The 15,145-nt window shown below is 40.4% G+C and overlaps 1 protein-coding gene and 1 long non-coding RNA gene across 3 annotated transcripts in view; one reads left to right on the top strand and one right to left on the bottom strand.

The window, feature by feature from the left end:
• The window catches only part of PHLPP2 (PH domain and leucine rich repeat protein phosphatase 2), a 74,027-nt gene that overhangs the window by 52,892 nt on the left and 5,990 nt on the right, over nucleotides 1-15,145 (top strand). Inside the window, exons 11-18 of one of the 2 annotated variants that reach the window (XM_005881163.2) lie at nucleotides 1,193-1,288; nucleotides 3,287-3,442; nucleotides 5,151-5,351; nucleotides 9,221-9,383; nucleotides 9,594-9,724; nucleotides 10,344-10,454; nucleotides 11,277-11,471; nucleotides 13,338-13,569. In XM_005881163.2, the coding sequence (XP_005881225.1) occupies nucleotides 1,193-1,288; nucleotides 3,287-3,442; nucleotides 5,151-5,351; nucleotides 9,221-9,383; nucleotides 9,594-9,724; nucleotides 10,344-10,454; nucleotides 11,277-11,471; nucleotides 13,338-13,569 (1,285 nt within the window). The remainder of the gene's footprint in view (nucleotides 1-1,192; nucleotides 1,289-3,286; nucleotides 3,443-5,150; nucleotides 5,352-9,220; nucleotides 9,384-9,593; nucleotides 9,725-10,343; nucleotides 10,455-11,276; nucleotides 11,472-13,337; nucleotides 13,570-15,145) is intronic. The other variant, XM_014529155.1, reaches the window with a different exon arrangement.
• Nucleotides 308-1,184, bottom strand: LOC106723889. The gene is made up of 2 exons (XR_001359628.1): nucleotides 830-1,184; nucleotides 308-654 (listed from the first exon to the last, which is right to left on the bottom strand). It is a non-coding gene; the product is annotated as an uncharacterized LOC106723889 (long non-coding RNA).

Raw genomic sequence — 15,145 nt, 5'->3', positions numbered from 1 at the left:
AAGACATATGTGGATAATTTGGTAGTTTTGAGGCACAAGAAATCTAAATACTTCTGAAGTCCCTTCCTCCCTTCCACATGGATCAGCACTCACTTAGGCCTATATCATCTCTTGTCTGGAATTCTGTAACAGCTTCCTGATTAGTCTTCCTTTTACTAATATAATCATCTCAACCAGACCTCAAGGTAACCACAGAGTGAACTTTTAAAATTACAAAACTGACATTGTACTTACTTACTAATTCTTCAGTGATCCCCCTATACCTGCAGGGTAAAGTCACAGTCTTCTGGACATGATTTCGTTTTCTCCAGCCTGTTTCTTACCACTCTCTGCTCCGTTTCCCCAAACTGCTTGTTATAATTCCCACATATGCCATGCCATTTCTTTCCTTGCCTTTGTGTTCTCACTCATGTTGTCCCCTCTTTCTTAGAATGTCCTCCTCTCTTCAGGTCATTGTCCCACATTCTTCAAATTATAACCCAGATGTCCTATTTCTTAGGGAGCTTGCCTTGATCCATTCCTGACAAAGTGCTTCTTTCACTCAGCCATCGTAGCCGTATCTGCATTTCTCTTACAGCCCTCACTTCATTCTGCCTCGTCGTCTCAATCGACTGATCAGTAGGTACATTGAGGCCAAGAGAGACTAAATAATATCTGAAAATAAAAAATATTTTTACTAGGTGTCTGCTCAGTGCTCTACTAAATATTTGCATTCACATTTTAAATGTTTTGAAGCCCCCCACTAGTTATCTTGTGCCCCTACTTCCTCACTTTTATTCATTTTGTTCATTTTCCCCAGAATTTGCTATTCTTCTTCCCCAGTTATTACCTGTAGTCATCTTCAAAGGTTTGTTTAAAATGCCACTTCTTCCATTAAGTCTTTCCACATCTCTCCTTCAGTCATCCCATCATATGTATGCTTTCCTGCTGTTGAGAGCCTTTGTATCTTCTTTGAGCATGCAGTATAATTGATCCAGGAGTATACATGTTTGGGTGCTTATCTCTGTCCACCTCTCTATCAGCGACATTCATTGAGCACCTAGTGCATTCCGGTAGTGGACCAAGAACGCTTAGGTATAGTGCTCCTGCCCTCAAGGGGCTCATGGGCCAGTTAACAGGTATATTACAGACTAATGAAATGAGTTCCACTCATCATCGTAAATGATGGCTTGTGTTGATTTATTTTTGATAGAAACCAGCTGGAATGTGTCCCTGACTGGGCCTGTGAAGCAAAGAAGATAGAAGTATTAGATGTGAGCTATAATCTTCTGACAGAGGTTCCTATGAGGTATGTGTGTGTTAATATATATTATGTATGTATACAATGATATCTGTGTGTGTATGCATGTATTTAATTATTCTTCTAGATTGGGTTACTTTGTATAGGTACTTTCATTTATTTGTTCAATAAATATTCAGTACCTGCTGAGTGCAGGGCAATGTGAAGTGCTGTGAGGGATATAGTAACAGCTAATGCATAGGCTGGCCTGTAAGCAACTTAGTAATAAGCAGGTAGTTGAGGGGACTTGTGCCCAGATAACTGATAAAATGTAACAGGTTGCAGGCGTAGGTTGGTGATATGATACTTATAATAGATACTTTTTATTGGATGAGTTATTGTGAGCTGGGCAAAGTTCTGAGAACTTTACTTTTATATAGTCCTTTGACAGCATTATTATATAGGTGCTGTTATCCTCATCTTACAGATGAGGAAACTAAGGCTTGGAGTGGCTCGGTAACTTGCCCAAGGTCACACTTAACTAGGAAGTAGTGAGTGCTGACATTGCAATGTTGTCATTTCTTTTTTTTAAAATCCTTACCCGAGGAGTGAGGATATTTTTTCCATTGATTTTTAGAGAGAGTGGAGGGGCAGGGAGAGAGAAATACCAATGTGAAAGAGACACTTGATTGGTTGCCTCCCACACATGCCCCAATCTGCAACCCAGGTATGTGCCCCCGGTCACACCAGGAACCAAGCCCCAGACCCTCCGGTGTGCAGGCTGACGCTCCAAGCACTGAGCCACGCCGCCAAGTGCTGAATGTTGTCATTTTTGCCTTCACTTTTCATCACTGCACTGTATAAATAAAATGTTGTAGAAATTCAGAACTTTGAATATAAGATACAATATGGTGGGACTTCTGCATGTGGGGAGGCGGGGAAGAGAGAGGTGCTTGGGAGAGGGGGTAAGTGGTATATTTACAAGCATTGAATATACCATTTACATAAGGTATAAAATGTTATCATCTAGTGGAGTGTTTTAAGTTAAACAAGAGGCTTTTGTAGCATAGTAGGTATGAACACAACCTTGGGAATCAGGCCTTAGTTCAAATCCTGATTATGCCATTGACTACATTCAATGTGAGATCTTTGGCAAATCAGTCACTATTTCTTCTGAACCTCATAGTTAAGTGGCCTAGCACAGTGATGGCGAACCTTTTGAGCTCGGCGTGTCAGCATTTTGAAAAACCCTAACTTAACTCTGGTGCCGTGTCACATATAGAAATTTTTTGATATTTGCAACCATAGTAAAACAAAGACTTACATTTTTGATATTTATTTTATATATATATATATATTTTTTTTATTTTATTTTATATATTTAAATGCCATTTAACAAAGAAAAATCAACCAAAAAAATGAGTTCGCGTGTCACCTCTGACACGCGTGTCATAGGTTCGCCTTCTCTGGCCTAGCACATTGTAAGCACAGAATAGTGGCTTTGTTATAATGAATTTTGTTATTTATTATAGTTACCTATATTAATAGATTCACTCAATTCTAGAGTAAATCGATTTATTCTAGAAATTTTTTGTTTAGATCTGTTCTGTGCTGGTTGCTTTCATTAACTCACCTTTTCCCAGGATGACCGTAAGGACTTCCTGGTGGAGGTGGGTAAACATATGGCCATGGCTGCTTTCTTGGCTCAGGCACTTGTCAGGGATTATACCAGGGGTCCTCAAACTTTTTAAACAGGGGGCCAGTTCACTGTCCCTCAGACCGTTGGAGGGCGGGACTATAGTTTAAAAAAAAACTATGAACAAATTCCTATGCACACTGCACATATCTTATTTTGAAGTAAAAAAACAAAATGGGAACAAATATAATATTTGTATTTGCATGTGGCCCGTGGGCCGTAGTTTGAGGACCCCTGGATTATACTGTCTAGAAGAGTATGTTTCTATTCATTTTACTCATTTAATTAAACACCCAAGGGCAGACTCAGAAAGAAAGACTTAAGTAAGTTTTTTGTTTCTTTGTACTGTCCCCCCTCCCACCCACTTCCAGAATTCTTAGCAGCTTGAGTCTTAGGAAACTGATGGTGGGACACAATCACGTGCAGAACCTCCCAGTGCTCGTGGAGCACATCCCTCTGGAGGTGTTGGACATCCAGCATAACCTGCTCACCAGGCTGCCGGACACCCTCTTCTCCAAGGCCTTAAAGTAAGTACTGCACTGCTTGTCATTGGGGTGACCTTTGGAACTAGGTTTATAGTTTACCTCATAGTCCAGCTATGGGTGGAGTCATTTGTACTTTCTATGAAATAAAATATGACACTGTTTTATGAGGTGATAATCTTCGACTCTAGAGTTGAAATAACCATCAAATACGTAACAAGTTTTGGTGTTGTAAACAGTTTCAAACAGGTGGGGAAGGTTCAGGCTTTCATCTCAGAAAACAAATACAATTATGACCTTTAAAGAGAAATTGCAGTGCTCTCATGCCTCTTTCTTGGCAATTTTTAGCTTTTTCATTAGGAAAAAAGGACATACCATTAAAGTTAATTTTGCTTCTAGCTTTACCAAGCTATCATTGAGTTTTATTCTTTATTTGCATCACTCTTTTACTACCTACTTTGAAAACTGCATTTAAAGGTAACACTGTTTCAGAAGGTGTTACTTGCTTTCTCATTGTAAATTAGCAATAAATACTGTTTTTTTACTTTAACATCCATAATCAGGTATATCTAATGTGTATGTCACCCACCATTCAATGAAGATTCGTTTTTAATTATAGCCTTCTGCAATATGGAGAAGACAATATTATCTTTAGTTTAGAAATGGAGAAAATAGAGATAAGCACTAGTAATTTAACTTAGGCTATAGCAGTGATTTTCAACTGATGTGCTGCAAGAATTTTTAAAACATGTGATACCTGACTATTTAGTCAGGGGCACTGATCTCTTTTCTCTTAGATTGTCACATAAAATAATGACAACAGCCAACACAAGCCCTCTGATGTGAGTGAATCAAAATTATACCTTTTTTTGTCAGATCAGCAAGAAATATAATATCTTTTTTGGTGTGCACAGAATTTCAGTAGTTTATGTGTGCCATGAGATGCAAAGGTTGAAAATTGCCAGCTACAGGAAACATACAAAAAGCATTTAGCCTACAAGTGTCTGGGTTGTTCTTTGTGTGGCAGCTTATACATCTCAATACACTTGGTTGGACTTTCCAAAAAATAAAATCTTTGGAAATTCTAAAAAATGTTTGTATATAAAAAGAAAAAAACAGTGTTTGTATATATAATACATATTGTAAGTATAATTGGTATTGCCCTTTCTGGAGCTCAGTTTGGCAATATATATGAAAATTTTAAAGATATATCTATCTTTTGACCCCAACCAATTTTGCTTCTGGGAATGTAGTATAAATAAATAATTGGATAAGGATACAAAGGTGCTCATTATAATGTCTGTAATAGCAAACAGTTGGAAACAGCGCTGTGCCCATTATTAGGGGATTACAAGGGGCTTGGCTAAATAAATATGATGACGTTGAAATCTGACAAAAAATTTTTCTGAAGGGTGTCTTCACAGTTTGGATATTTGTGAACATGATACTCAACAGCACTCTTTCGGGGGGACATAAAGACAGTAAAAAATGAAGCTAAGGTAGACTTCAGGCCACTACAGAAGCCCGGGACTACTACCAAGCCTGAATGATTTCCTGTCTATTTGGCTTGCATGAGTTGAGTAAAAAGAACTTTGGTTGTTAGAATCAATTAGAGAAAACTACCTGGAGGAAGTTTCATTTGTCATGAGTTTTGGAGCATGTAATGGCAGTGTTCCCTACTGAGATGGCATGATGTTTTCTACCTAAGGCAATAAATAACCGTGCAGGAAATGATGTGTGTGTGCTCTGTCAGCCTCAGGTACTTGAATGCATCCGCAAATAGTCTGGAGTCCTTGCCATCTGCTTCTGCAGGGGAGGAGAGCCTGAGTGCCCTGCAGCTGCTCTATCTGACCAACAACCTCCTGACAGATCAGTGTGTGCCTGTCCTGGTCGGGCACCCACACCTGCGAATCTTGCATCTTGCAAACAACCAGCTACAAACTTTTCCTGCAAGGTAAACAAATGCACACCTTGGTCATTTCAGACAATTAACATGCATTCTGCATTTGTTAGACCACATTGCCGCTATCTCACTAGGTACTCTTGCTTTATGTGGAGTGACTTACGATTCCACTAGTTGAATGGGAAAGTGTTTGTACCTAGTTGTTATGTATCAATAACCAGAGAAGTTGTGGTTAAAATGTGTTTAATTCTTAGTTGTAGTTAGCTGATAATGAATGGTCTGAGAATTTTCAGCCTAGAAAAGTACAGGCTTATGAAATAAATTAAAGAAATTCCGGAGACAATTGGTTTGTTTTTTTCATTCAGCACTGCTTCATAAAAGTACTGTTGAGTCCATTAATTTATTCATTATATACAGTGGATCCTTGAACAAGCTGGGTGCTAGGGGGAGCCAACCCCCATACAGTCGATAATCCACATGTAACTTTTCACTCTACAGTTGGCCCTTTGCATATGTGGATTCAACTAACTGTGAATGCAAAACAATATGTTTGATCTGCAGCTGGGAGACCGTGGTTGGGAATGTGAAAATGCTGTATCCCATCCACAGTTGGTTGAATCCGTGGGTGGAAACCTGTGGGCATGAAGGGCCAACTGTATTTATTGAAAAAAATCAGTGTATAAGTGGACGAGCACCGTTCAAGCCCATTTTGTTCAGTCAGCTGTCTATATTGAATGCCTACTGTATGTCAAGTGCTGTGTAAGCACTGGGGAAGCAGTGCCGATTAAGTTACAGCCTCTGTCCTCAAGTTACTTACAGTCAAATTGGGGGAATAGATAAGTATATAGGCAATTGCAATGCAGCATAATAAATGCAGCATGTTAAAGATATATGTAGGTAGCCGAAACCGGTTTGGCTCAGTGGATAGAGCGTCGGCCTGCGGACTGAAGGGTCCCGGGTTCGGTTCCAGTCAGGGGCATGTACCTGGGTTGCGGGCACATCCCCAGTGGGGGATGTGCAGGGGGCAGCTGATCGATGTTTCTCTCTCATCGATGTTTCTGACTCTCTGTCTCTCTCCCTTCCTCTCTGTAAAAAAATCAATAAAAAAATACATATTAAAAAAAAAAAAGATATATATAGGTAGCTCATTGCACTGCACAGAGCCTGGGGGTGTTGGCCTTCCAGGAGGAAGAGATGAATAATAGCTAGGCTTCACTTATACGAAGACATAAGCGAGACATTTAATGTGGTCAAAGTTTTAAACAGTGTCAGTAGAAAAATAAATATCTTCCAAAGTACATTTGATAAAATATGATACCTGAAAAGTACATCTATACCATGAAGGTAATATTAAAACTCATGTTTTGAAAGAAACAATAGGGAAATGATGTTTGGTATTATTTGAATGAAAACAATAAAACTATGTATTTTGACTCTAATTTTATTTTATAAATGTTCTTAGAAATGTAATAAACTCAGAAAAACTGATAGGGTTTATAATTTTTTAAAATATTTATGAAAGAAGATATTTAGAGCTCATAAAAGGCAAGCAGGATAAACATGATTGCTTCCTAAAAGAATTTAAACAGTGGCTTTTAGCCCTGGCTGGTTTGGCTCAGTGGATAGAGTGTTGGCCTGCGGACTGAAGGGTCCTGGGTTCAATTCCAGTCAAGGGCACATGCCCGGGTTGTGGGTTCAATCCTCAGTGGGGAGCGTGCAGGAGACAGCCAATCAGTGATTCTCTCTCATCATTGATATTTCTCTCTCTTTCTCCCTCTCCCTTCCTCTCTGAAATCAATACAAATATATTTAAATGATGACTTTTAAAGTGAATGCAGAATGTGATGAATGCTTAAAATTGGTTTCTGTTTTTGTGTTGTTTTTTTTGTGTGGGTTAGATCCAGGTTGTAATTCTTTTTTTTTAATTTCTTAAAAGTATTACAAAGAGTATTACACATGTCTCCTTTTTTCTCCCCCTTGACATTCCCCTGGCTTCCCCCACCCCCCAGTGTCTTGTGTCCATTAGTTATTCTCATATGCATGCATATAAGTCCTTCGGTTGATCTCCTACCCCCCCCCAATCCTCCCCAGGGTTCCCACTGTAGTTTGACATTCTGCTCAATGCTGCTCTGCCTCTGTATCCATTTTTGTTCATCAGTTTATAATAGTTCTTATTATCCATAAATGAGTGAGTTCATGTGGTATTTTTCTCAGCTTCCCAGGGGCTGTCCCAGCCTCACAGGGGCCGCCTCAACCTCACAGGGGCCGTTTCAACCTCTCTGGGGCCGTTTCAACCCCACTGGGGCCGTTGCAGGCTCACCGGGGCCGACCCAACCTCACCGGGGCCGATTCAGCCTGAATGCAGAATCTTAATTTCAGAATGTGAGCCCTTGAAATCTGATGAGATTAATTCAGTTGGCCCCACACACAGTCATATAAAGTGGAAATGACAGACCACTGACAAATTATATTAGTTTTTGAAGCTGTTGGGAGATATCAGATGAATACTCTGAAACTCATGAATTCCATCTAATTTGGTGACACTCATATTGTGGGAGGGGTCAAAAGCAGGCTAATATTAAATGTAAAACATTAAAAATATGAAAATAAGAAGTAAAGACAACAGGAACAGATCATATAAAATTAGAGTACTCTGGTACAGATAGTAAAACTAAATGGAATTTAGGAGCAGTACATTAAAGAACATGTATGTTCTATACTGAATAATAAATCCACTGTCAGGTCATCTCTTAAACAATGTTATAATTGCACAGGCATAATCCAAATTTTCTGTTTCTTTTGCACTATTTTCAAAGTCTAGCACAGCTCTGGGCTCCGTAAGAGACTGATTGAGAGAGGGGCGCTCACTGTGTTTCTGTCTAAAAGTCAGAAAGTAGTAGTAGATCCAAGCAGGGAGTAGTGTGAGAGAATAGCATGAGATTTGGACATGGAACACTTTTAAAACATAATAAGTAAAGTAAAAAAGAAAAACAACAACAAAACAGCAAGTTATAAAATGTAACGTAGCATCGTTTTTTAATTTAAAATATAGTTTCATGCATGACAAAGGACAAGAATACCCTCCACCAAAATGTCATCAGAATTCTCTGGTAGTATGATTTTTTTTTCCACCTCTGTTTTCCTTGTCCCTTTTTCCAATTTTTTTCAGCGACTATAGATTACTATTGTAATTAAAAAGCAGTTTTAATTTACTGAGCTTAATTATTAAAAAGTATTTATGGCTTTCCTAGCAATAGAAATTATGGTATGTTATATTAGAGCAACTTGTAATAATCTAGATAAAGGTGTTAGGCCATCTTAAGATATTTTGCTTATTGTGGAGAAAGCTTTGCTCAATCCAGCGGAACAGTGAATCGCATTGCATTAACATTCTTAGCATAGCACTGTATGTGTAATAACCACTCAATACAATGTTTAGTGAAGATGGATTGTGTTATGTATAGGTAACGGTAGATATTTAAAACTGAAAAGACTCCTAGTGATGATTTAGTACAGCTTCTTTTTTAGCTGAGGATATTGATATAAACCGACATTAACTTATGCAGTATTCTGCAACTAGTTAGTGGCGAAGCAACTAATCTACCAACCCTAGGCCGATGCTGATTCAGCCTCTCCCTGTAAGTCACATAATAGGAAGCCGTTCATGCCACAAGATCCAACAGCTGTCAGAGAAGCCAGGGACGCTTCAACCCCTGCAAACACACTGAGAGGCAGACCAGACTGAAGTGTAGCAGGCGCAGTTACCTTGGGGAGGAGCCCTTCCCTTCCTGGTGTCTCTGATCATTTCATATGGCCTGGCATCGGGCAGTGGGCCAGTTGCCTCTGTGCTTCGGCTACTCTAACACTTGCTTGGCAGCTCCTTTTGGGTGCAGTGTGGTATTTTGGTATTTCTTTTTCAGCAAACTAAATAAATTGGAACAATTGGAGGAACTGAACCTAAGTGGCAACAAGCTTAAAACCATTCCCACAACAATAGCAAACTGCAAAAGGCTGCACACCCTTGTCGCACACTCCAACAACATCAGCATTTTCCCAGAAATACTGCAGTTGCCTCAGATCCAGGTACTGTCATGTGCTGGAATGCTGTCCCTCGGGGGGAAGTGGCAGGAGAGTGAATGAGGACGTGGCAATTAGGGATCACAGTGTATTCAGTGGGTTCTTGGGAAGAAATTAAGTTCCCTTGGAGGATATAATAGTAGACTGACTATTAGAGAGTTAAGAATTAACTACCTATGATGTATTTTCTTTTGATTTTTTCCACTTCCTTCTCAGTTTGTAGACCTAAGTTGCAATGACTTGACAGAAATCCTGATCCCAGAGGCCCTGCCTGCTACCTTACAGGACCTTGACCTGACTGGAAATACAAACCTGGTTCTGGAACACAAGACGCTGGACACATTTAGGTAAGAAAACTTGTGAAAACGAACCCCCATGTGCTCTTAGTCCCACCAGCCATGTGGGGGCTTCTCAAGGTCTTGATTATTTGAAGGAGTAGAATGGATGAAGCATAAAACCCCTTGAGCCCCAACTTTGATTCAGTTATGGGTGGATGTTCTGTCCATCCACATAAATGTTCTCACCCATTTATATTAGGACTCGGCATCAAGGCTCAGCCACATACTGACTATCTTTACATGGCAGGCATAGATGGTTTAGGTGGCACAGATCACATTACATCACAACATGTAGGAGACAGTGCAAGCTCATTCATTGTACCAAGAGTTAATTGTATTAAAATACTTAAAATAAGTAGACAGTTGGCTGAAATGTTGAAGTCTTCGTTGTGCCTAGTTTTCATAGAGACAGCATCAATTGTAACAATATATGGCCCCTATTTCTTCCTCCTACTTTTTCCTTTCTCCACCTTGGCCAGTGGGTCAGCATACTACTTTCAGTCTCTCTGGAGATGAATCTTAGTCTGTCAACAGACTATTTTATAAAAATATATATTATTGTTAGGATAGTTTTTGTAAAATACAGAAGCATTTACGGTTTAATCTTTCCTTCCTCCACTTCCCACAGCCATATCACAACCCTGAAAATTGATCAGAAACCTTTGCCAACCACGGATCCTACAGTTACATCAACTTTCTGGAGCCATGGACTGGCTGAGATGGCAGGGCAGAGGAACAAGTGAGTATCTTGGCCATGGAGACTGACAAAGAAGAAAGGTAGCCGCTGACATCTGGGAACTGATCTGATGCTAAATGCCAGGCCATATTCTCTTGTTGGGTGTAAACAAATCACAGAATGTCAACATCAGATAAGATCCTTTTGAGACCATGATCCAGTAGCACAAAAACAAGACGAATGTGCAGGCCCCAAAATACCAAATTCTCTCATCCCTACCATAAAATGGGCGACTACTATTTTCTGTACCAATTACAGCTTTATCCTTATGCTAATCTTTTCCTATAGATAAGATTGATGGAGATACCCAACCATAGAATGGCCCCGCTTTCTGGCAGCCCCCAATCTAGTATGATCACCCTTTCATTAGACCTTCTCCAAAGTGACCCAATCAAAGCCCAAATCCTATGCTAGGTCTTACCTACACTCCCCAGAGTTCCATGATGTGCATTCTGCCTTGCTCGGGGCATAATACACTCAACTCATTCAACCACAGGTGTGCTCCTGGGGGCCTCTGGCTGAAGGGCGTTAACAATAGTAGTCTTTGATAACTACTAAGAGAAAACATTTCATCTGTCCAGCTTTGGCAGCATTGCAAAGTTAAAATATGTACAGCTTCTGAATGTGGCTGAATTCCCCTGTTACGTCAGCAACTCTTTCAAATGCTGCCTAATTATGTAACACTTTTCATTTGTAGGTTAGGATTTACTCCTGTTCTTCTCCACCCTCAATTAACACTTAGTTTTTTAAAGAAGGCTCCTCAGAGAATAATCCTTTTACCAATAACTTTCTTTGATGTTTGTCTTTCTTGTCTTTCTGTGATAGGCTGTGTGTATCTTCGCTAGCTGTGGATACCTTTGCAGAGGGCGTGGGAGCGGTATACGGCATGTTTGATGGGGACCGGAATGAGGAGCTTCCCCGCCTCCTGCAGTGCACGATGGCGGACGTGCTTCTGGAGGAGGTCCAGCAGTCATCCAGTGACACCGTTTCCATGGCTCACACCTTCTTGGTATCTCACAGGTAAGCAGGTGGGTTGAATAATCCCTAACTCAGTTCTACTTTTGGAAAATCTAAGCCAGAAGGCCAGAGTCTAAATTACAGGCACAGGATCAAGATGAGATCTTGCTCCTTCTGCCCTAGCTGTTCTCTCTATATCAGCGTGGAATGTGGGGGATTTTGGTGCTTTAAAGAGCCTGTGAAACCATCTGTGTTTTCTCTGTTGAACCCAAGATCTGGAAAGATCTGGGAAGCCCAGAACTGATGTGGGAAAGGTTGTGTGTGTATACATTTGGGGGAAGGAGCGTGGTAAGCTTTCATAAGATTCTCCAAAGAGTCGATGACCTACAGAACGTTAAGCACTGATCAATTCATGTGTTTAGAATACTTATTGGGATTTACCAACTAACCTTCTAAGCCACTTAACGGTAAAAACCCTATATAGCTAAACTATTGAAAATCTCTTAGTAGCTAATGGAGCATTTTACCCATCAGGTGGGCCGCAAAAAGGATACTGACAACTGAGAGGTTGTTATCTTGTACTAGAGGCTCGATGCACGAAATTCGTGCACAGGGGGTGGCGGGGGGGATTACCTCAGCTGGGCCTGTGCCCTCTCACAACCCGGGACACCTCGCTCCTAACTGCCCACCTGCTCACTCCTAACTGCCCGCCTGCTCGCTCCTTACCTCTTGGCTTGCCGCTCCTTACCGCTCGCCTGTTCGCTCCTTACTGCTTGGCTCGCCGCTCCTTAGTGCTGCCACAGAGGCAGGAGAGGCTCCCACCACTGCCGCTGTGCTCGCCAGGCCAGCCGTGAGCTCGTCTTCTGGCTGAGCAGCACTCCCACTGTGGGAGTGCACTGACCACCAGGGTGTAGCTCCTGGGTTGAGCATCTGCCTCCTGGTGGTCAGTGCACATCATAGCAACCAGTCGTTCTAGTCATTTTGCCGTAACGGTTGCTGGGCTTTTATATATATAGATATAGAGATAATCAGTGTTGAAATGGAGCAGCCTGGAGTCCAAGCTAGTTTTCTCTCTCATTATAATACAAAGCAAATAGGCTGGGAAAGGAGTTTAACTTGGCAAAATAAAGGGTTTGGGAGAGAGAACTCTGCTTATGAAGTACCTCCTGAGAGCAGGGTACTGTACCAAGCATTTCTCATACCATAACTTTAATTTTCAAAACAAGCCAAAGAAGTGGGTATTTTATTAAAAAATTTCTCAGAGAAATAACTTGCTGAGGATCTATAGCCAGTAAATGAAAAAGCCAAATTTAGAACCAGGTCTTTTTTATAGCACCTGCTCTATGCTTAGCATTGTGTACCACATACTGGGGGGTGGATGCCATGTGCATGGGAGAAATACAGGGGAAATTATGATCCTTCCTTCAAGGAACTTAAAACCTAAATGTGTGGTTCTCAATGTGTTGTTCCAGGACAACAGCCTCGGGAGCTTCAACATCACTGGAAACTTGTTAGAAATGCAAACTGTTGGGCTGCCCCTTATCTACTGAATCAGACATTCTGGGGGTGGGCCCTGTAATCTGTGTTTTTACAAACCCTCTAAGTGATTTTGATGCTCTAAAGTTGAAACCACTGAGTTACGCCATTGTGGTCAATGATTAGACACAAGTAGAAGGAGCAGGGAACAAGCACCTTACTCTCTCCTTTGAGCTCACCGTTGTGTAAAATTCCTTTTCTCAGTGATTTAAGAGTGGAAGGCAGAACTCTGCTCACCATCATCACCTCCTAGTATAGCCAGAGACTGCCTTCAGGTGGATAAGGGTGGGGCTGGTACAGCCACCTGGCAGGAAAACAAGGAAATGGTGGCCATGAAGGACTGCCATTTTCTTCTTACTCTAGCTACCAGGTCTTCATTTTCTTTCTAAACAGGAAATTAGGGATGGCTGGTCAGAAGCTGGGCTCCTCTGCTCTTCTTTGTTACATCCGCCCTGACACTGCCGATTCAACAAGTAGTTTTAGCTTGACGGTGGCCAACGTGGGCACGTGCCAAGCAGTCCTGTGTCGAGGTGGGAAACCAGTGCTCCTCTCTAAAGTCTTCAGCCTGGAACAGGATGCGGACGAGGCCCAAAGAGTGAAGGACCAAAAAGCCATCATAACAGAGGTGAGTCTCGCTCTCCATCAGTCACCTCTACTCCCCAAATCCAGTGAATGCTGTTTGCATAATGGCAGTGGAGGCCCACTTTCCTTCTATCAAGCCTTGTAAACTGTATCCAACTCAGATAATAGTACTAGAAGAAAAGCTAATGAGCAGCTAATGACTAGCAAAAAGAAAAGTCAAATTAATTAGAAGGAAAAATCTGAATTTGATGCTTTAGATCAGTGATTTTCAATCTTTTTCATCTCATGGCATACATAAACTGATTACTAAAATTCTGCAGCACACCAAAAAGTTTTCTTTTTGCTGATCTGACAAAGAAAGGTATAATTTTGATTAATTCACACCAGACACCTATTGTTGTGTTGTCATTTTTTAATTTGACAATCTAAGGGAAAAGAGGTCAGTGCCCCTGACTAAATAGTAAAGCACTGCATGATTTAAAAATTGTGTCAGCACACCTGTTGAAAATCACTGCTGTAGATGTATAGCTAGCATGTAAAATGAAGGTAAATGTTCCCTTTGGTTAATTTCCAAACAGAAGAGAAACACTCCTATAGTTTGACATCCTAGTCTGAAATGCAAAGTTTCAAAATATTTTTTTCTGTTCATAATACAATTGTATTTGGCTTATATGCTTTGGTTATATTTTCTTTTTTAAATAATGAAGCATCAGTATCTCCACAATTTTGCAGTTTTTCTTCTGTTTTAGAAATTAGCATAACATTTTTGCTTTCAAAGAGACCTTAGCAGTTCATGTGAGCATTGTTTACTGCAAAGCAGAATTCTGTTCAGATCTTTTGCCCATTTTGAATTGAATTGTTTGTTTCTTTATGGCTGAACTTTAAGAACTCTGTGTGAATTTTGGATACAAGTCCTTATCAGATGTGTGTTTTGCAAATACTTTCTCCCAGTCTGTGGCTTGTCTTCTCATTCTTTTAATCAGTGTCTTTTGCAGAGAAGTTTTTAATTTTCATGAAGTCCCACTTATTTTTCTTTCATGGTTCATGTTTTGGTGTTGTATCTAAAATCTCATTGCCAAACCCAAGGTCACCTAGATTTCTTTCTGTCTTATCTTTTGGAAGTTTTGGAAGTTCAGTAAGTCTGATCGGTTTTGAATTAATTTTTGGAAAGGTGTAAGCTCCATGTCTAGGTTATTTTTCTTTCTTTTTTGCATGTGAATGTCCAGTTGTTCCAGCAACATTGGTTGAATAGACTGCCCTTTCTCCATGGAGTTGCCTTTGCTCCTTTGTCAAAGATCAGTGGGCTGTATTTGTGGGTCCATTTCTGGGCTGTCTGTTCTGTCAGAATTCTGTCAGGACTATCCATGTTAGATTTTATCCAAGGAAGCACAAAACCAAAAAAAGTATATCACAATGTGGTTGATACCATGAAGATTCTGGAACTCTGAGGCATTATAGTCTTAGGAAGGTCTTTCAGTCAAAACAAAAATGAAAGATTAAAAGAATGTTTTGTTTGATTAGTCTATTCTTACAGAATTTAGTAATGTTGTTTCGATTTTGGGGGGGAAGGGGTGCTAGACAAGTAGGAAATATTTTTATAAACATTATTTTAACCACAG

This window comes from Myotis brandtii, unplaced genomic scaffold (genome assembly GCF_000412655.1).
Source record: "Myotis brandtii unplaced genomic scaffold, ASM41265v1 scaffold670, whole genome shotgun sequence".
Classification (NCBI taxonomy): domain Eukaryota; kingdom Metazoa; phylum Chordata; class Mammalia; order Chiroptera; family Vespertilionidae; genus Myotis; species Myotis brandtii.
The sequence above is the reverse complement of the archived record's forward strand: the minus strand, read 5'-3'. Positions and strand labels throughout refer to the sequence as shown.